The 20,752-nt window shown below is 42.5% G+C and overlaps 1 protein-coding gene across 1 annotated transcript in view; it reads right to left on the bottom strand.

The window, feature by feature from the left end:
- DISC1 (DISC1 scaffold protein) overlaps positions 1-20,752 on the bottom strand; it is a 339,334-nt gene that overhangs the window by 234,938 nt on the left and 83,644 nt on the right. The window contains exons 4-5 of the mRNA XM_058543022.1: positions 14,350-14,497; positions 1,135-1,264 (exon numbers count right to left, since the gene is read on the bottom strand). Coding sequence (XP_058399005.1) covers positions 1,135-1,264; positions 14,350-14,497 — 278 coding nt within the window. The remainder of the gene's footprint in view (positions 1-1,134; positions 1,265-14,349; positions 14,498-20,752) is intronic.

Below are 20,752 nucleotides of genomic sequence, written 5' to 3' on the forward strand. Positions count from 1 at the left end.
AAACGAATATCCACCTTCCCCCAGAGTTCCCCCAGAGCGCCCTTCAAACAGTAAGTACCCTGGGCTAAAATTATTTTCTTTATGCTCTGACATCACCAGGAATTGTGTAGATCTTTAATTGGTGAATATCGTCCAAAACCAAAAACCAGATTTCATATTGTCAGCTATCTAAACTTTACAATGATCCTCATTGAATATATAAGTGCTCAGCTTATTGGAGAATATTTTCAAATTGTGATAACTTTCGCTTCCCTTTGCCACTTTGCTATTGTAGGGACTTGGATGGACACACTCAGATAACAAGAATACTTGAATGAGGGGGTGGGGATAGGGGGTGGTTCCAGTACCTTGTCCAAGCCCCGGTAGACTTGTCTATTCGTTCAGCTATTTAGAACCTAAGCCAGGATTTGGACTTGGGTGTTAAAGACCTTTGGTCTTTCCAGAAGTCCTGTTGCCTCCGTCAGTGCTTCCTTACTGTTCCTTGTTCCCACCTCAGGCCTCCAGGCTCAAGCAGGTGTGGAGCTGCTTCAAGGTTCCCTGCCTCAGGGGTCCTGCTGACTTCTGGAGATCCTAATTGCCTCCTGGCTTCAACTCGGGGCTGCACCTAGATTTCTAGCCCCTCGATGATTCTTGGCCAATTTTCATCCACTGCTCTGGGCCAGTCTGGAGCTCCCATGCGATGCCTGCTGGTCACTCCCAGATGCGCCTGCCTCACCCAGTCTGTATTTTCAGCTCTGCCCCCAACAACTGCTACTCACAGTCTGACTTGATAGGAATTTCCATAAAGAATTTTCAAGGCACAGATTTCTTTCAGCCTTGCAAAAGAACCTTCTAAAGGTCAAAATAATAAGAGGTGACAAATTGGCCTGGCAGACAAGAAAAGCATATTCAAAGGTAATGAGGGATATCGAAAGCAGGAGCAAATGCTGCTGAGCTTTCCAGCCCTCGTTTGTCATGAGATTCCTACAAGCCCTCTAGTCATCTCCACCCATGTCTCCACTTTGTACCGCATGGCTGGACAGCCAAAGCTCTAACTGCTACACTCAGGCAAAGCCAAGACCCACTTTGCTGCATTTGGCTAAAATGGGTAAGAAAAATGCTGTCCTATTTCTTGAAGATTCTTCACCTGCTTACCTGCAACTGCTGCTTTTCTTGAAGAAGCCAGTCTCTTCTGGTGATGGACACACGCAGGTTGTCCTGAGCAGTGGGTTCTAACGTGTTCGGCTCCATTCTGCGTGGGGTTTGGGGCTCGTCACTGCCAGCGCTTAAAATAAAACATACCTATTGGTACAGATACGGAGAAGCGAAATCCTCAGGTGTACAAGAATGTTAAGAGAAAGAAATTTCACAAAGGGGCCCCCAGCTGTTCTTATCCTTAGGAGGATCATAGGCATGAGGTCCCTAATGTAAGTTTCTGTTTTAATGACAGTCTGTGGAGGCTTTTGCTTTTTCCCATAGCCAACTTGCTATTGTTGGGCCTGCACTGTCCAGTACTGTAGCCACACGTAGCTATACGTGCTGAAAGTATACAATACACACCAGATCTGAAAGACTTCGTATGAAAATAAGGAGTGCAAAATATCTCATTAATGATATTCATGATCGCTATATGTTGGAATGATATTTTTGATATACTAGGTTGAATTAAATATAATTTTTAAATTAATTTCACCTGTTTCTTCTTACTTTTTTTAAATGTGGCTACTAAATAATTTAAAATCATGTTATTGGGAGCCAGCCCCGTGGCCTAGTGGTTAACTTCAGCACACTCTGCTTCAGTAGCCCAGGTTTGGTTCCTGGGCATGAACACACACCACTCATCAGTGGCTATGCCACATACCAGATAGAGGAAGATGCGCACAGATGTTAGCTTAGGGCGAATCTTCCTCAAGCAAAAAGAGGAAGATTGGCAACAGATGTTAGCTCAAGGCCAATCTTCCTCAGCAAAAAAATAAATAAATTAAATAAAATAATGTTATTAGACAGCACTGCCTTGACCACCCAGAGAGAGCGAAATTCCAGAGTTGACCTTGGCTGTGGAGATTAAAAGGAGGTCTGACTTTTGCAGATTTGCAGATGCGTGGGTCTAAGCTTCTCAGCAAAGGTTTTGCTAAAAGACAGTGAAAAACCACTGAACACCTGTTTGGCTTCCTCTTACTCTTGCAGGAGATGGCATATTTGGTGAAAGCCGTGCTGGTGAAAATGCAGCGCAGGCTGGAGCCTCATGCTGGTGAGTTGTCTTTGTAAACTTGCAGGTTTGATCATTAAAGGTTGATACATTCCTCCCTAAGGTACTCAATTTCTAATTCAATGCAGTGGCCAGAAAAAAATTTACCCTAAGAAAACTACGTCAACAATTCAAGGAAACTACGTCTAAGAAAACAGCATCAATTAAAATCACAAGGCAAACGACAAGGTGGGAAAAATATTGCCACTTATGGGTCAGGAAAAGAGAAAAATATTGCTAATTTCAAGAGTTCCATCAAACTAAGAAGAAAAAGATAAGCACACCTATCAGAAATTCATAAAAAGGAATTACAAAAGGTTAAGGAAAATGTTTTATCATCAAAAATGGTTTTAAATGCAAATTCAAAACATATAAAATATCGTTTTTCACCTAGCAAACTGGCAAAAGTTTTCATAAACCATAATTCCTTGATGAGCGTAGAGGATAGGAACTAGACTTAGAATGTAACATAACTTTGGATCTTACATTCCCACATCTAAGAATTCATTGTACATAAATAATCAGAGATGCACACAAAGATTAGCTACGAAAATACCACATTTTTTCTTAGTATCCAAAAACTGAAAACACAGTAATTGCAGCCCCAAATGAGGACTAGAGTAATAAACCATGGCACAGCCAACCGTCAGGAGAGCCATGCAGCCGCTGAAATTAGGTCACCAAAGAAGACATAACTGCATAGAAAATGTTCACCATACAGTGCTGTTTTTTAAAGCGGGTATTATGGTAATATGAACAACTATTATAAAAATAACACACATATAAAATAAAAGATATGAAAATACCCACCAAAATGCTATCAGCTCTTATCTCTGGGTGCTGGGCTTACTTCTTTTGGCCCATCTTTTATTTTCTAAGTTTTCTATAGTGAGCATGTATTATTTTTATAACTATAATAAAAATATTTTCTACTACATACACTAAGTAGCTATACTATTAAATATTTTAACATAGCCAACCTGTTATAGCCCTTGGACAAAATGGACATGTCTGTGTCGGAAATGAATCTCACTCATACGTTAATGATCAAGGGCATCTTCCCCTGCAGAGACACAGGTATCTATAGCTGCTGACAGTTTGTGGCATAAACTAAACCTGTCCCCTCCTCTCCTTCCACACAGCTAGAACTTGGCTGCCACATGTGTGTTGACTCCAGGGCTCATCAAGCAGAAGCATGAAGCTGCATGTTCTAATTTGTACATTCGCACAGGGTCTCACTCCCTCCACGTTTCCTAGAAAAGAAAATGAGTAACTGATCCTAATACGTGTTGTGCTCTGTTCATTTCCTTTCACTCCTACCCCATTTCATTCAGAAAAAGAAAAGTCATCACTAAGCCCCCTTACAATGTGCCATGGCTTGTGCTTGGGTGCTGGGGACCCAGCAGTAAGAAGGCCTGGTTCCTGCACAGAACAGGGGAGACAAACTCACTGACAGGAAAATACAAGGCAGTGGATAAACGCTCAGCCCAAGGCTCCAACCAATTACCGAAGGAGCTGAAAGGCAGAAGCGACTCTCCCACTTCCCAAATCTTAACGCGGCACTTATGAAATAAGTGAGCAACTGAGCCCTGCATTGAAGCAGCCCTAATATTTTTAGAGACAATGGTAGAAAATGTGTCATCTCAGCTTTTCTGAGTTAGAACAGCAGCTATGGGAAAAGTGGCCTTGCTTCTATTCCTGGAATTCTCTGAATAATCCTGGAAAATGCTTACTTGTTGTAACATACCACACAATTTTGTAACATTTTAAGACCTGTTACTCTCTCTGTTTCATGTGCTTAAAGGCAAATAATAAGAGTAGCACTAATAAAAATTTTTAAACTGATAATAGTAAAATAAAACTAGTACGTATTGAGAATTTACTGTACACCAGACATTACCATTTTTATCACACTCACTTTTCATTACAGACCTGAGAGGAAGATATTATTACAGTTTTGTCAGTGAGGAAGCAGAGTGTCAGGGAGATTAAGTGATTTGCTCTTGGTCACATAGCAGCAAGAAGCAGAGTTGAGGAGTCAGTGATGCATCAAGCTGATTCCCACTTTCTAGCCCTTTCCTGGACACATACACCGTTTAGGCTCACAGCAAGATTATACATTCCTGTTTCCTCCTTGCATCTAGTCATGTGCCACCCACATCCACTGATTAAGCCCCCTTGCTCACTATTCAACAAGGGCAGCTGAGAATGACAGGGAGGGCTCAGCACCTGGAGGCAGACGACCATGATTTGAGCCTTAGTTCTGTCTTTTCCTAGCTGTGTGTCCTTGGACTTACCTAACCTCTCTGAACCTTACTTCCTCATTTTTAAAATGAGAATGATGATGACAATGCCTTCCGTATATGGCTGGTTATGGGATCAAATTTATTCAACAAATGACCACTGGGCAGCACCGAATTCCCCACCCTCTCTCTGGGGTCATAGAGGGAAGGAGACAGAAGACCTCTGTCCTCCGGGAGCTTGGTTTACCATCCCTCGTGTCTCAAAGTTTGCATCAGGAAAATGAACGCTGTGCTCATGTCCTGTGGACACACTGTCCTATACAGAGTAACAGAAATTGAAGAAGAAATGTTTCGGAGGATCTTTACATGTATTGGAAGAGGAAGTCTCTGGAATGAAACCATCATCAGCTATTGACGTCTGTGGGAACGGGACACGCTTCCTCTTATGGGCTTCAGAGGCTCAGCCTGTTCACACAGCCGCTCCTTCTAGACAGTGAGCCTCAGAGGAGAGAGACCAAGCTCATCTCATGTTGTTGTCCCCAGTGCCCAGCACTGAGTAGGGGCTTAGCAAATATTTGTTAAATGATCTAATGAGTCTGTGGCCTAGGAAATCCAGAAGTCGTTTATATTCAGCTTTCTATTGCATTAGATCATTGCTTTGCACTAATTTATTTCCCAATTTGCTCTGCTTATGCAAATATTAAGAGTTTCCTGAATTTCCTAAATAGATACCATCTGGGTCAGGATGGAAGTTATTGAAGGAAATCAACATAGAATTGAAAATTAGCTACAGAGGAGCTACAGGTGGGTAACTGGGAATTCTCCACATTATTGTTAATCACACTCATTACTTAATCCATAAGAAAAGCCTGTGTGATTAACCGAAACTCCTCTCTCTGTCTCAGACTTTGACTCTGGGTATAGAAAGCCATCACAGACAGCTGAGTGATCGCCCCAGGACACACTGTGCTCAGCAATGAAGCAAGGGACAGGTTTCCATCTTTCAAATCTTCATTCCTCTGAGCCATGCTCCCTCTTCCTTCTACAATGTTGTTCCCTTTACATTTAATAATTCTCAATGTGTAATCCCTAATGTCAGTGCAAATTAGCATTGCTGCTATAAACTAATCAGTATGTAAAATGAGCAAATCCCTCAGGGGCAAGAATTAAAAACACAAGGGTTGGTAAGTTAGAACAGTACACAGTGCCAATAGGGACTCAGGGGTCTAAGACCCCACCCTCGGCCCCGAGGTTTCCTGCAGGCCCCCATCTGGGGCTGTCCAGTGCTGGAAAAGTCCTGGCCTTTCTACTTTTGTCTTTCCCATCCATCATTTAAAGAAGGATAAAACATATTTGTAAAATGAGATTCTACACCATTGAAAAGTTTAGCTCCAAATTACACAGCAGAACATTTTCATCCCAGTGATAATACTCATCACGTGACTTTTGTGAGTGCCCTAGTCTAGCAATATTGAGAAAAGAATGAAACACCTTCTGGGTGTCGACGTTTCCTGAGCCAGGTGGTTAATGAATGTCTGCCTGTGAAGCACCCACGTCACCACCTTCCTCCCCAGCCAGCACCCCAGGGTCCTGGGCCCTCCGGAGCCTTCCCTCTGCTCACGGGGCCACCTCAGAAGTGTCTGGAGTGAGAATACCAATAGGGCAGAGGAGAGGCCAGACAATCCCCCTGCTAGGACATCCCATGCCAGAATGGCTCATGGCAATTGCTGTGGTTTACACAGTCGTATGTGTAACACAGAGGGTCCCTTTCCCAGACGGGAATGCCAGTCTTCACGGTGCCAGAAAAATTGCTGTTTTGTGCCACTGCTGGAATTGTAGAATTTCAGTCAAGGAAAGGACCAAAATTTATCAAGGCCAATGCTCTCATTGTCACAGTTGGGAAAACCTCAGTTGAGATGACTTTCTGGCAACAAGAGTTAAGTGCGGCCCTTCTGCAAACCATTGCTAATCGCTGCTCTCTATGGATGACTAGTCTACCAAATTTATGTCACATCACTTATGTGTTCCCTCTCTCCCTCTCTGGGAAGATGCTGAAAAAGAAGCGGTTTTGGCCAGTCATATAATCATTGAAGTGTGCTTTAAATCTAGAAATAGCTTCCTCATCCAACAGTGTCATAAATTATCGAAGCCAGTCTGATAGCATAATCGAATATTGTACAATTGCCAGGCACAATACAGGTAGCTTTATAGTTCTTCCTTTATATGTACGATTTGGGTCTAGAAAGTAAGGAGAATGGAGTAAAAGTCATATTCCTCAGGAAACTGAACATCATTGTTTTAGTCTTATCCCACTCATAGCAATGACTGCTCTGCAAAAGGGACACACGAATATTTATTTGAGTTTAATTTGGGTTTATAATAGCTGTGCCGATGCAACTGACTTCAAGACAGACTTCAGGTGAATTTGAGCAGAGAGGATGACATGGAAGACCTTTATTTGGAAGCTTTTATTTATAATCTTCTAATTCTAACAAGTTCTGAGGAGTCCTCTGTGGGTCACCTCAACTTATTTTTCTCTCTCTTCCTTCCTCCCTTCTCCTCTTGAGGCAATGACAAGGGTCAGCAGTGGGTCTCCTGGGAGTGGGACACATGCCATGCTAGTTCCTGTTTGCCTCCTCAACTCAAGCTCTGACGCAGGGTTCAGAAACATATTCTGGCACGTTGGTAATTCTGATCATTTTTATGCTGTACCGTAACGTAGCCATCTCCTTTTACGACTCTGGTAAAATGTGTCTGTAATAGTTATTTCCTAGCCTTATGCAGTGTATCTTCACACCAATCTGTGAACTTAGAGCTGACTGTCACTGAATTCTAGGGTGTGATGGTCCCAACGCGACAATTAAATGGAAATAAAGAAACACATGTTTCAAAGAGAAGAGAGGAAGTCAGAAGAAAAATGACTCCATCCAGAAGCATCACGAGCCACAAGACAGTCCCCTCTTCTGTCCCCATAGGAAAGGAAGGACAGGAGCAGGAAACATGTGACAGGCAAACCAGAGCTCTGCCTTGACAAGCCCCACTGGTAGACTATTATATATCTTTGTTTCTAAACTTTGTTGTATTTTGTTTACTTGTGTTTTAAGTTATCCATTGGGAAAGGGCCTTTGATAAAGGACACTTTGCACACACACAATTTAGGTTGTAAACATGATCGGTTTTAATGTACATATTGGTGAAGGTCCAATGGGAAAAACCATATAATCAGAGAAATGCAAAGTGTTAATGAGAAAATTATCAGTCATATGTACAATAATTGGATAAATTCCTCTCTTATGAGAAAGGAAAAAACAACTTTCTCTTGACGGGGTGAAAGACACAGCAAGAAGAGATGCCTTTCTGTTCTCTTCTGATCATGGCTGTGACAGGATATTGAGTTGGAATTTTCTGGTTGCTCCAGAATTAGAAGCTCAAGCTGAAGGACACAGGCCTAAATGCCCTCCATTCTAAACCTCCAACAGGGGGTAGGAGGCCCCACCCTAGGGGCTGCACAAGCAATGCTACCACAATCAACCACCACTCTCAACACACACACACCCGTTGCCCGAGTAGGAAATGGAATCTTCATGAGAGATGCTTTTCCTTCCCCTTCCCCCAGCCCCACATGCGGCAAAAAAGGAGTAAACTCTCCCATTCAAACCAAGTGAAAAAAAAAAGGAAACCCACTAGACTCACTTGTAAAGATTGGGAGTGCCCTGAAGGAGGAAAGACTGACATCTGATCCTCCAACATGGATATCTGTCTAATAGCAGAGTCTGAGACAAGGATCTGAGTTTGGGCTGGTTTTTGGAGAAGTGATTCCCAAGAAACTGGAGTGAGGGAGTGAGAAGGAGGAAAAGTCAATCAACGGTGCATTACTGAGCTGATCACCACATGGGCAACTGGGGCTCAATCCTACTAGGAACCTTCTGGAAAGAATGTGTGGAAGAGGCCTTGGAATTGTCCCCCTAGCAGCTGGATAGGCTGGGCATTTATCCACCAACTCCCAACCCAGTGGCTGAGTGTTGATTATCCATCCCCTTCCTCACAAGCTTCAGAGAAGGCCCTGTGGCAAATGAACCTGTTGGGAGCCTGAGGTGGAAAGTTATCAGTGAGCACAAAACTGTCCACGGCTGGAGTGGAAATCAGAGGAAGGCCAAGGGATTGGGACACAGGGCATCAAGTGTCTGCTGCAACATCTGCTTATGCAATCAGCTTTCTGATGTATCACAGCCCCTCGAGCAGGGATAAAGGAATTGGAGAGCCAGGCAGGGCAGAGAACATCTGTAACGGGCAGCCTGAATGCCCACCATTCAGTGTGGCAAAGACATGTGAGTTTCCAGTTAATCAAGTGGATATCACAAAAGTTATCCTCCCAAAAAGTGTGCCCATTGAGCAAGAGGACCCCACAGAAAGAGGCTGAGTGATATGTGAAAAGTGGTAGTTGCCCAGGTCAGGTGGAGGAGGTTGTGTCCACAACAGGATCTGGGCAGTGGGGAGGCCCTGCGGTGCCCTCTGGGGAACTCAAACGTGAGTCCCACAGGAGACTGAGCGTGTCAACATCTATATACAGGGCGTATCCCAGCCTCTATTAGCCAGGGAGGCAGTGATGACCAACAAGGAGAGGATCACAAACACTGGTGAGGGAAAGATTTGAATTGGATGTATAATTGAAGTTTCAAACTAGACTGGATGAACATCAGTAACCAAAAATGACCCAGATGTTTGTGTTATCTGCCCAAGACATCAAAAATAAATGGAAAGATGTGTTCAACAGAGCACAACAGAGATTGGAAAATAATAAAATCATGGTGCCCCCACTGGGAGGAGACACCCCAGTGAATCAGTTATATTACTGTGCAGTGGGGAACTCAAAAACAGAGAGGGATGGGGTGCCAAACCATTAGAGTAACCATATCTGCTATTAGAGGAGCCCGGTTAGCCCTTGAAGGTAGCAGTTAAACAATCTGGCTGCCAGAAGGACCTGGACAAGTCAAGTGTGATTCAGGGTGGTATTCTACACAAGACTCAGAGAATTAAACATCTTTTATAAAAGCTGAATTAAACAGGGATTATTAAGAAGAAAGTGGCGGTAAAAATTAAAAATGAAGTTCCTGGTTGTACTTGGGTGTTTCCACTTCCTTAAATCTTATTCTAAACCAAATTTTCTTAACCTGAGATACAAAGACCCCCTAAAGAGCAAATGGATAAGCCTCAGAAGATCTGTGAGGCTCCTGAAACTGCATGCGATGGTTTGTATGTTTGTACACATGTGGTTTGGGGATGGAAGAAGTCTATAGCTTTTATCAGATTCTCAAAGAAATATTTGATCCCAAAAAGGTTAGGAGGCACTTATTTGTGTTATAAATTACTAATGAAAATTTTCCATGTCAATACAGCCATTTTATTTCTATAGGAAAAGTACAGTTCATTAGAAAGTATTCTATTTCCCCCTTGAGTCAGAGAGAGCCCCTGGCCCGTGAGAAACCTTTTTGTCCAAGCTCTGGGCTGTGAGCTCTAGCCCGGCACATGTTCCCCTGCTGGCCGCTGTGAGACCTGTAGCCACAGCCCCTGATTCAGGGGAGACCTGCAAGTCCAGATAACCCTGTTGATGACAAATGTCATAGGCTAGATGGGCAGTTGGCACAGTGAAAGACAATTCTTCAAAAATTATTAATAACTGTATAATTATGTTAACACACATTAGAAAAATATAAGAAGGAAGTTGATTTTGAGTCATTATTTTCTAATTGTGTTAATAATAGGACAGGTGGATTTGGCAAAAGAAAAGCTAAGATAACAATAAATAACTGGAGTTTGGAAAACAGTGATCAATTCAATCCTCTCGTTTTCTGATGAGGAGAGTGAAGTGTGGAGAAGTTAGGAAACTACGCCAGGTCATATGCAGCTGGTCAGTGGAAGAGACAGGACCAGAACCCAGGTTTCCTGACCTCCAGTCCAGGGTTCTATCAAGATACTTGAAAGTCCTTCTCACTGGGGTGTCAGAAGAAAGGCTGAAGGAGGATTTTCTCTAGGGCAACTGAACCACATTAGAGTGAATGTTCTCTCTCTCTCTCTCTCTCTCTCTCTCTCTCTCTCTCTCTCTCAATAGATATTCACAAAAGTGAACCCACAGATGGATATATACACATATGTATCATATGTATCACATTCATTTATTCAGTGAATATTTATGGAATACTTATTATGGGTCAGCCACTGTTCTAGTCTCTAGGAATAAAAAGATAAATACAGTACAGTTTTGTCCTCAAGAAGCTCTCGTCTGTCAGAGCAGACAGATATTGAAGGAAACAGATTTAAGAGCCAAGACAGGGGTGAGGCCATTCTAGGTGCTCCAGTAATTCAAGGGGGAGACGGTGTGACTTATGGGCAAGGCTTCACAAGGATGGTAGCTGAGCTGAGTCTTGAAGAATGAGCAACAGTTAGGTGACAACAGTGGGGCATGTGCAAGATCATAGAATTTAGAAAATATTCAGACCATTTAGGTAACATCTAATACTCTAGTATGTGTGGCTTGCAGGTGCTGGTAACAGCTAGTTGAATTCTGGGCTGCTGGGAAGCTGGGCAGGAGCTGGATTGGACAATCTTTGCTTGTCATACTAAGCAGAATGGATTTTATCCTGAAAGAAGAGAGGGCCATTGAGCATGACATGATATTTCCATCTGTGGCATTGTGGAAGATGAATTAGAGGGAATAATATTGGAGTCAGGAATACCAGCAAGGAGACTACTGCAATAATCCAGATTACAAATTTTAAAGCAGAACAAAGGCATTGACCTGAGGTGAGCACACTGAGTGGGAATGAGATAGAGGTAGACAGTAGAACCAACAGGACTTGGTAACCAATGACATCGGGGAGTAAGGCAAAGGAAGGAGCCAAGGATGTCTCAAAGTTCTTGCCTGGGTCACTGGGTTGATGGTGGCATAAGTCACTGAGATTGGGACATAGAAGACGGGGCTGACTGGGGAGAATGATAGTAAATTTAATAAATAGTTTCTGAAAATAGTATAAAGGCAAGGATGAAAAGATGGTAAACTTTTTAGGAAAAAATAAGGATAAAAATAGTGAACTTAGTAAAGGTCAGGGAAATGTTCAATAGAAAGCTAAATTGTAGGTTGGAACTCTGGAGAGAGATCAGGGTTAGAGACAGAAATCAGAGGGAAATTAGTACATTAATGGTATCTGAAGCATGGGAGTATTTGAGATCATCCGGAAAGAGTACATAAAGTGAAAAGAGAGGATAGGCTGGAACAGAAGACAGAGGAACATAAATATTAAGGAGACAGGGAGAAGAAGAGGAGCTTGTAAGAGATTGAGAAGACTGGCCAGCAAGGTAGCAAGAAGACCAGGAAAGGCTGAATCATGAACCTAAGGAGAGAGAGAGTTTTAGGAATGAATTTGAGTGATTAAAAGTTCTAGACAATGCAGTGATGTAGAGCAGAACAAGAATTGAAAAATGCCTTTTAAATGTAACAACTAGAAAATCATTGCTGACTTTGGTAGTGATAGAGATAGAAAGCAGATCACAGTGGGCTCAAAAAGTGAATGGGAACTAAAAACATGTTGTACAGGTACCTCCTGTGAGGAAAAGGAGAGAGGAGAATAGTTAACAAGGTGAGCTAACAGTTTACATTGGCTTCACAAATGGTTAACAAAGACCTGTACTATTAGGTTGACCCTATTAGGTTGAGCCCTATGAAACTGCTATCTTGATAGGTCACAAACAGTCAAATATAAGAAATGTCAGATGGTGTAACCTAATTGAGTGAGAATGCATGATATTGCCTTTATTTTTGCTCATCGTGTTCTATGAGAAACTCAGCCAAGACCATAACAAAAGCATCGCTCTCCATCCAAATCACATATAGACTAAAGAGACAATAACTGAAAAGCCTTTGCCAGCTCAGACTTAGAAAGGCAGTGCAGTGTGCTACTTCCAAGCAGGGACTTCAAGCCAGATGGCCGGGTTTGTGCCTGGGCTTAGTACCCACCACTGGGTGGTCTGCGTAAGGCCCTTCACCTCTCCTGGGCCTCGTTTCCCCATCTTTAAGTACAGATATAGATATAGAGGATGATGATGTAGATTTCCATATAGACACGGATATCAACATATAAAATAGTACTACCCCCTAGAATTGTCTTGAGGATTAAATGAGTTACTACCTGGCCATCAAAGGAAGAACAGATAAGCAAATTGTGGTACATCCATGCAATGGAATATTATTCAGCCTTAAAAAGGAAGGAAATTCTGACACATGCCACAACATGGATGAACATTGAGGACATTATGCTAAGTGAAATAAGCCCATCAGAAAAGGACAAATACTGTATGATTCGACTTATATGAGGTACCTACAGGAGACAAATTCATAGAGACAGAAAGTAGAATGGTGGTTGCCAGGGGCTGGGGGGGATGCAGAGTTAGTATTTAATGGAGACAGAGCTTCAGTTTGGGAAGATAAAAAAAAGTTCTGGAAATGGATGGTGGTGATAGATGCACAATAATGTGGATATACTTAATGCCACTTAACTGTACACTTAATGGTTGAAATGGTACATTTTATGAAAATAAAAAAAATGAGTTACTTGTTAAAGCACTTAGTAACTGTTATGCAAGCACTTGTTAAGTAAATAGAAACAGAATACACTAGCAGATGCTAAAAATGTGCCAAGACTGGAGCGGAGGACAAGAATAACCCCAAAGAACGAAAGAAAGAAAGAATTACATGAAAAGTCAATTTGGGAAGGATCCCATTGTGAGAAAAGGAGAGGAAATGAGGTGATACCTCAATGTCAGATGAAAAAAGAATAGAAATGGCGAGGTGGAAGTCACCTGCTCTTTAAGAAGACCGCATAAAAGTTCATTCAACAAACGTTTATAAGAAAGCACCTACCAGGTGCCAGGCACCATGCTGCGTGCTCCCAGCAGATCTGCAGAGCCAGCACATGAGAAAAGAATTGGCCTCACTGTTAAGACACGCTGTGGGGAGACACCAGGATAAACCAAATGTATAATGCCGTGTATACTTAACAGGAATAGGCCAGACAATCTTGTACTGTCAGGGCCAACTGGAAGCTGGAAATGAAGTATAATTGCTATGGCTGTGTTTACCCCTAAGTAGAAGCAGACCTGAATTGTGATTAGGCTGATAGTATTCATCAAAAACCTGTTCTTCTCAAGCCCTCACCGAAGGAGAGAGGTTGCAAGCAGACAGATGAGAGCAGTGCTTCTCAGACTTTTCAAATATGCCAGCACATGGGACACAGCCTCAGAGAGCCTGACTTAGTTGGTCTGGGGTAGAACCTGGACATTTAAAAACTCTCCACAGGATTCAAACACACAGCCAAGATTGAGAGCCACTGGATTAGAAACAGGATTGCTCTCTATATATTATCCATCCCAGGAGACCCTCAGGTAGCAGAAACCGGAAAAGCTGTTCAAGAACTGGAGGTAGAGTCAGGAGGAGGATGTGTTTTCATCCCTCAGTCAGAGGGGATCATCTGTGGATCTTACAGGCTAACGCAATGACAGAAGACTGAGCTGCCCTTGACAAGAGGAAATCCACCCCCACCTCCTCAGAAGGTTGGATTCCCAGGGGAAGCTTAACACCCAGGCCGTGGCTGTGCCTGTGGAGGGTCTCTCTGTCAACTAACAGAAACGGCTTCTTAGGAGAGCATGAGCCACACTGGTCTCTCACTCTGGAAGGAATCCCCCCTGCCCAACCAACTAAAGCATGCTTCCCAGGAAAAAGCAGCTGAGGGTCTCTCCAGCTAAGCCCCTCCCAGCTCTTCACTACATGGGAGCCAAGAGAGGAAGAGCCCCGAAGAGAGGAAGGTGGTGGAAATCCCTGGTACTTACTGTTGAGTGGCCCGGCGCAAGGCAGCCTGGGCCTGTGCTCCCAGGTGGCCCAGGAGGCTGCTAAGGGCCGGCTGCCTTGAAGGAAGCTGAAAGTGCAGGCTGCTTTTCTCTTGCTCCAGGTCTTCTAATCTCTGTTTTAACATCTCAGCTGGAAACACAAAATGATGAGAGAGAGGAATAAAGAACCATGAAACTCAAAATAGATGATCCAGTGCCTCTTAGCTCCACTCCCAGACAGTGTTCACCTTAACGACACAGTACAAAGGTTAGTGGTTTCCAGGCCAGCACTTTCATCTCTCAGTTGTTGCTTTTAAGAATCTTCTGTCTTTTTACTGACAATACAGCCCTCCTATCTGTCATTCTTCCAACTATCAGGGGGTGCAGTTTATGTATTTACATCATGGTCATAATTATGATCATCACATAGAAGGATACTTAATTATTTTTAAAACGATGGTGATCATTTGGGAGAAAATCTGCTAATTTTGAGGAGTTCTATATAATCAATGCCCAAGTGTTGACTTTAAAAATGCTTCCTTAGAAATTGCCCATCAAGATAGAACCAGTCACAGTTACCAAAGTCATAGAAGTGATGTTCAGATTCTATCATGTTATAGATGACCATACATCCACTTCTGTTAGAAAGTAGGGGTCCTATTAATTTTTTTAATGATCTTAAGTCTCCTAAGACAGATATAAATATAGAACCCCTGTAAACAATTTTTCTTTAAAAAATTAAACTGCAGAAATTGGAATTCCCTCAAATGAGAACTTACCTTCATAATCAAACACCTTAAAGAATTGGGAAGTTTCCCATAAAGGTATCTTTGCAGAAATGTAAGGACTGGGTTTAAAAATACCATCCATCAAAATTTCCCTCCTGCCGGTCTTTGCCAGGCAGGTGGGCGGAAACCTTGATCCCCTCCACCTTTGGGTAGTAGGTGGGTCCTGGGTCCACCCAAGGTCCCAGGCAGCCACCTCTGGCCTTGAGTGCCCACTGCTTACCCACGTGTGCAATGCAAATATTATCTTTTTCTATGTGTGCCATGAGGAGAAGATGTTTTGGAGGCTCTACCCTAGATCACAAAAACTCCTTGACATCTGTATGGCCCTACAGGCCATTTTCCAAGTAGGCCATTTCTATAAGACTCAATTTTAAATTAAAACACTATTTCAACAAGATTGTTATTTTTAAAGCACTTTGAACAAAAACTTTTATCACATACCAGCAGAGGTCAAAACTAATAGCAGCACACTCCTCACATGACACTTCTCTCATGCTAGCCCACTCCCAGGACACACACTTGGGTGGAGGAAAGGCGGGCCTCAGGTGCCATGGGCAGCAAATTCGTGTCTCTGGGGATGTCAATCGAGAGACCTCCCCATAAACTTGCCATATGCATTGGGACCAACAGCCAGAAACTTGCTAAGAGAATTTGCCAAGGATTCATTCTAACGATACCAAAAAGGGTCATTTATTTACTGTTCAAAACCAAGTCACTAATAACAAGGGCTCTCGGTTTATACAGCTTTCTTCAAATCAACAAGCTGGAGCTAATTCTGACACCACACTTACAATAGACAGTGGAGTGTGGCCTGACAGGTCTTCTAGGATAACGCCAAAAAGTACCTATTCCCTAACACCATGCTTCAATTTTTTTTTTAATTTATTTCATTTTATTTTAATTAATATTTTTGTTTTTTATTAATTTATTTATTTTGTTATGTAGTTGTTTACTTACTTCTTGCTATATAACATCAAAACATCAGAGAAAAGCAATCAAGTTCTTACTTTATGTGCTTTAAAACAACATATTGATGCAGTCCTAATGTCGTGGTAAAGATGTGTCAAGACACCATTACATGGGGATTAGAAGAAAACCTGAGTTTTTACCTCAACTCTGCCATTTCTAGCTGTCTGACCTTCCAGTTACTTAACCTTTCTAAGCTTCAGTTTCCTAATCTGTAGAAATGGGGCTAATAATAGTATTTACATCGTACGGTTTTCTGAGGATTAAATGAGATAATCTATGCAAAGCATTTAGCACCAAGGCTGGCACCTAGCTTGTGTCCAAAAGGATTGGCTATTATTAGTAGCTCCATGAGGGACTGGCCGTCGAGTGTTCATAAGAAAGTTAGAAACCCAGTCTGGCCTCCCCCTGCATCCACCATATTTTAAATCATACCCTCCCACCGCCAGGTGAAAAGGCCTCAGAGAACGCAAGCTGATCCAGCAAAATAAAACCCCAGAAATGGTAAATCAGCTACCAAAAATCTCATTCACAATAAATCCCAAAGGAAAATATGAATTATCCCAGGAAATACCTCTGATTAGCTATGTTCTATGCTGCCACTCACCTTCAAAATTGTGGATATCTAAAGGTACTTCTATTTTATGATTAGAAAAGTGAACTAGGATGGTGATCATCAATTTTATAGCTTATCATTATCTCTAATTTCTAAATGATCTCCTACTCCAGCCTCCCAAATGGCTATCAGCTACAGGGGGTTCCATTTCACATGCCAGCATCACCTCTGGTTGGCATTAGGGTACATTCTACTGGTTCCTCCAAATTACAGCCCTATTCACTAATTAGATATCCCAGGCAGTGGGAGCTCCCAGCCAGGGCAAAGGCCCTGAGGTGGCCAACAAACGGGAGAGTAGTAGGAGATGAGGTGAGAGAGGGCAATGGAGGATTGATCATCAGGGCCGCATAATTGTAAGGACTTCGGTGTTTACCTTGAGGGAGATGGGAGCCACTGGAGGGTTTTGAGCAGTGGAGGGACATGATCAACTTAACGTTTAACAGGAAAACCCCGATGCTCTGTTGGGAAGAGACCATAAAGGGCAGAAGCCCAGAGACCAGTCACAATGTTACTGCAATCCCCTAGACAAGACCTAATGGTGGCCACCGAGAAGTGCAAGTGGGGATGGTGAAAGGTGCTCAGATTTTGGATATTCTCTGACAGATTGGACACAGGGAATGAGAGAAAACTGCAGACAGCCAGCTTCTTGCTGTTGTCTTCTTGCTTATAGGAAGCTGGCCTCTTCTTATAAGGGCACCAATCCCATTACGAGGGGTCCAGCTCATAAAAATCACCTCCCAAAGGCCCCACTTCCTAATGCCATCATATTGGGATTAGGGTTTCAACATACAAATTTTGGGGGACACAAACATTCAGTCCATTGCCCACCTCAAAGGGGGCAGGGGGAAGTTTCAACCAGAGTGGCCCACTTTATCCATTAATATAGATGGTGCAGAAAAATGGTTCCTCTGGGAAGGATGAGTGTTTGAAAAATGATTGAAAATAGTATTTTTCACTTTCTAAATGTCATGCTTATTTATTATTTCATGTATTTATTCAATTAACAAATACTTCCGGTAACTCAATATTGCTAGGCTGTAGGGCTGCACAGATGAACAAGACACATTCCTGGTTCTTAATAAACTCAGTGACTGGGGACAGGGATCAAAATTGTAAACAGGCCTTCTCTTGTCTTCCTGTGCCTTGTTGCTAGAGGGGGGGCATGAAGGAGCCCCCTCTGCCCGCCAGCACCCAGGATGCTGAGGAAGCCACAAAGAGGCATATGGGGGCATGCTTGGTGATGTGCCCACCAGTGCCAGAGGATGAGGCACGCTGAGGGGAAAGGGGCAGCAGGTGCAGCAGACAGCCAGGAGGGTGGGAGATAGGTTACACTGAGAAATAAGCAAATAATTAAATAATTAAATTGATGGAACAAGTAAGTAAATATATGGAGGATAAAGAGAGCCCAGTTTCTCAGTATTGGGGAATTTACTTACAACTGTGGAAAGGGGTAGAGGCAGAAAGAACTTAGGTGTGCTATAAAGGAACTGGAAGTGCTGGTATAAACGAATGGGTTTTAGTACAGATACTCACAGATAGATATGAAAACATAGATATATGTGTGTGTGTGTTTATGTGTGCGTTTATGTATATTTTCTTATCTTTATCCACCGCGAAAGCCTAGAAGCAACAATATCCCAGTAGCAATGAGCACACCAATCACACGGATCCTGACTTCTGAACACCATCTTCCGTGAAAGGAATTGGAGCCCCTTGGAGGAATGGCTGACTCTAGGCCTGAGGCAGGGCCACTACAAGATGAGTCTGGAATATCTCGTACAGAAAAATTAGGATGAGGGGCCAGCCCGGTGGCATGGTGGTTAAGTTGGCGTGCTCCACTTCGGCGGCCCGGGGTGCGCAGGTTTGGATCCCAGGTGCAGACCTACGCACCACTTATCAAGCCATGCTGTGGCAGGCGTCCCACATATAGAGCAGAGGAAGATGGGCACGGATGTTAGCCCAGGGCCAATCTTCCTCAGCAAAAAGAAGAGGATCGGCAACGGAAGTTAGCTCAAGGCTAATCTTCCTCACTAAAAAAAAATTTTTAAAAATGAGGACATGCTCAAAGACTGGTGGGGACATGTCAGTAGAACAACAGGAGCCATCTTGAAGGAGCTTCCATGGGCCAAATCTGGGATAACTTGAGAATCAAATAAATAATACTATTAATGAAGTACAACCCATTGAATAGTATTAAAACCCAAGCATCCATGCTAATAAGATGCCGACTAATAAAAAGGAATAATGGAATAGAGGTTTGGTGGGGCGCAGGATACCAGTGTAATCTTCGAATATCTCCCTCACAGTATACTAGTCAATTTCCAAAGGAAAAATGGTAACTTTGTGGTGGAAGAACCTGGAAACCACCAGCATAACCAGAGGGTCAAGGTTAACATCAGCAGTAGTGGCACAGGTCTACATTGTGTGACACCTGATGAGATGCACCGAGAAGCACACAGTATCATTTCCATAACGTTCCTGTCAGGGCTGCGTGACCTGAATCTAGCCATGAGAAAACATCAATGCACCCAGACTGAAGGTCGTCCGACAAAGTATAAGGTCTGCACTCCTTAAAACTTTCAAGGACATGAAAGACAGAGAAAGACTGAGTACTGAAGAATCGTTCTAAGATGGAGGAGACTAAAGAGACATGACAGCTACATACAATGTGTCTCCTGAACGGGAAAGGAGCAAAGAATAACATTGGGATCATTGGTAAAATGTGAACAGAGTCTGTAGACTGGGTAGGAGTGGTGTATCAATGTTGATTTCTTTATGGGGAGAGTTGCAGGTTGGTGGCATGTGAGAGTGTCCTTGTTTGGGGAAATACACAATGGGGTATGTAGGGCTGATGGGCATCATGTCTGCAGCTCGCTCTCCAGCGGTGAGAAAAAGGCTAGTGATAACGGATATGTGTATCCAGTTGTAGAATCGAAGCAAGGGAGATATGCAAGTTCTTTGTACTATCTTTGCAACTTTTCTGTAAGTAGAAAATTATTTCAAAATAAATTATTTTTTTAAATCATAACAGATAACCACAGCACTGCTAAATGCTGTATTTGTGACTTTTTTGTCCCTTTATTTGTGTGAATCCTGCTGTGCCTGTAAGAAAATCTCTCCTATCGTTCTCTCTATTCATCCCAGTGCTTGAGGAAACACAACTCACTTTCTCTGGCTTTTATTTCTTTTAAACCTTTGGAAGCTTCCTGTAGGCATTGTTTATCTGATTTCAGTTTGTAGCTCAAGATTTAAAGCCAGAATTGTAGAGAGTGCTGCACACAGCAGGTGCTGAATAAACGTGGTTGACTGACCACCTGACTGGCAGCAATAATATTAGAAATTTTGGTTGCGTTTTGTAGACATAGGTGAATAGTAAAAACAAATAAACAAACTCCAATTTAACATGGAGGGTATTACCAGGCACTAAGTAAAACGATGCACTGAATAATATGTTCTAATTGGTATTATATATTCAATTTCTGGATCTAACACGCTTGCCTGTAGGACTTCAGCAATATAAATTCTAACCATCATCTCATTCCATTTTGGATCAAGTAAATGTATTTTCTGATGCTACTACAACACATTTATTAATGTTTAATTGAGGGTCAGTGCTCATCTGTTATTCCTCTGTGCAACCATACTAAGTGCCTGCTACTTGGGCTACAATATGGAAACAGAGTGAAGGAAAAGTACTTTCTACATCTATGAATAAAGAAGCAAATAAGCATTTACAGAGCAGCAAGAAATCTTCACACATAAAGACATTCTGCTAAATAGATTTGATTCCCACTGCCTTGTTCCATCTACGGGATGACAGAATATATGGTGTGAACCATTTTCTTGGCCATGCAACCATTCAACATCCTAAGGAGGCCCTTTACAGTTAAGAAGCAATCAATGTCTTCATAAGTCATTTTCCTTGGTTTTTACATAATGGCCAAGATGTGCTATTCATTGAGAGCTGAATATTCTAATAATTCCACATTACCATATACATCATGTGTAGGTGACCAGTTTACAAAGAATTAGACTG

The sequence above is a fragment of the Diceros bicornis genome, chromosome 6 (assembly GCF_020826845.1).
Source record: "Diceros bicornis minor isolate mBicDic1 chromosome 6, mDicBic1.mat.cur, whole genome shotgun sequence".
In the NCBI taxonomy this organism is placed as follows: Eukaryota; Metazoa; Chordata; class Mammalia; order Perissodactyla; family Rhinocerotidae; genus Diceros; species Diceros bicornis.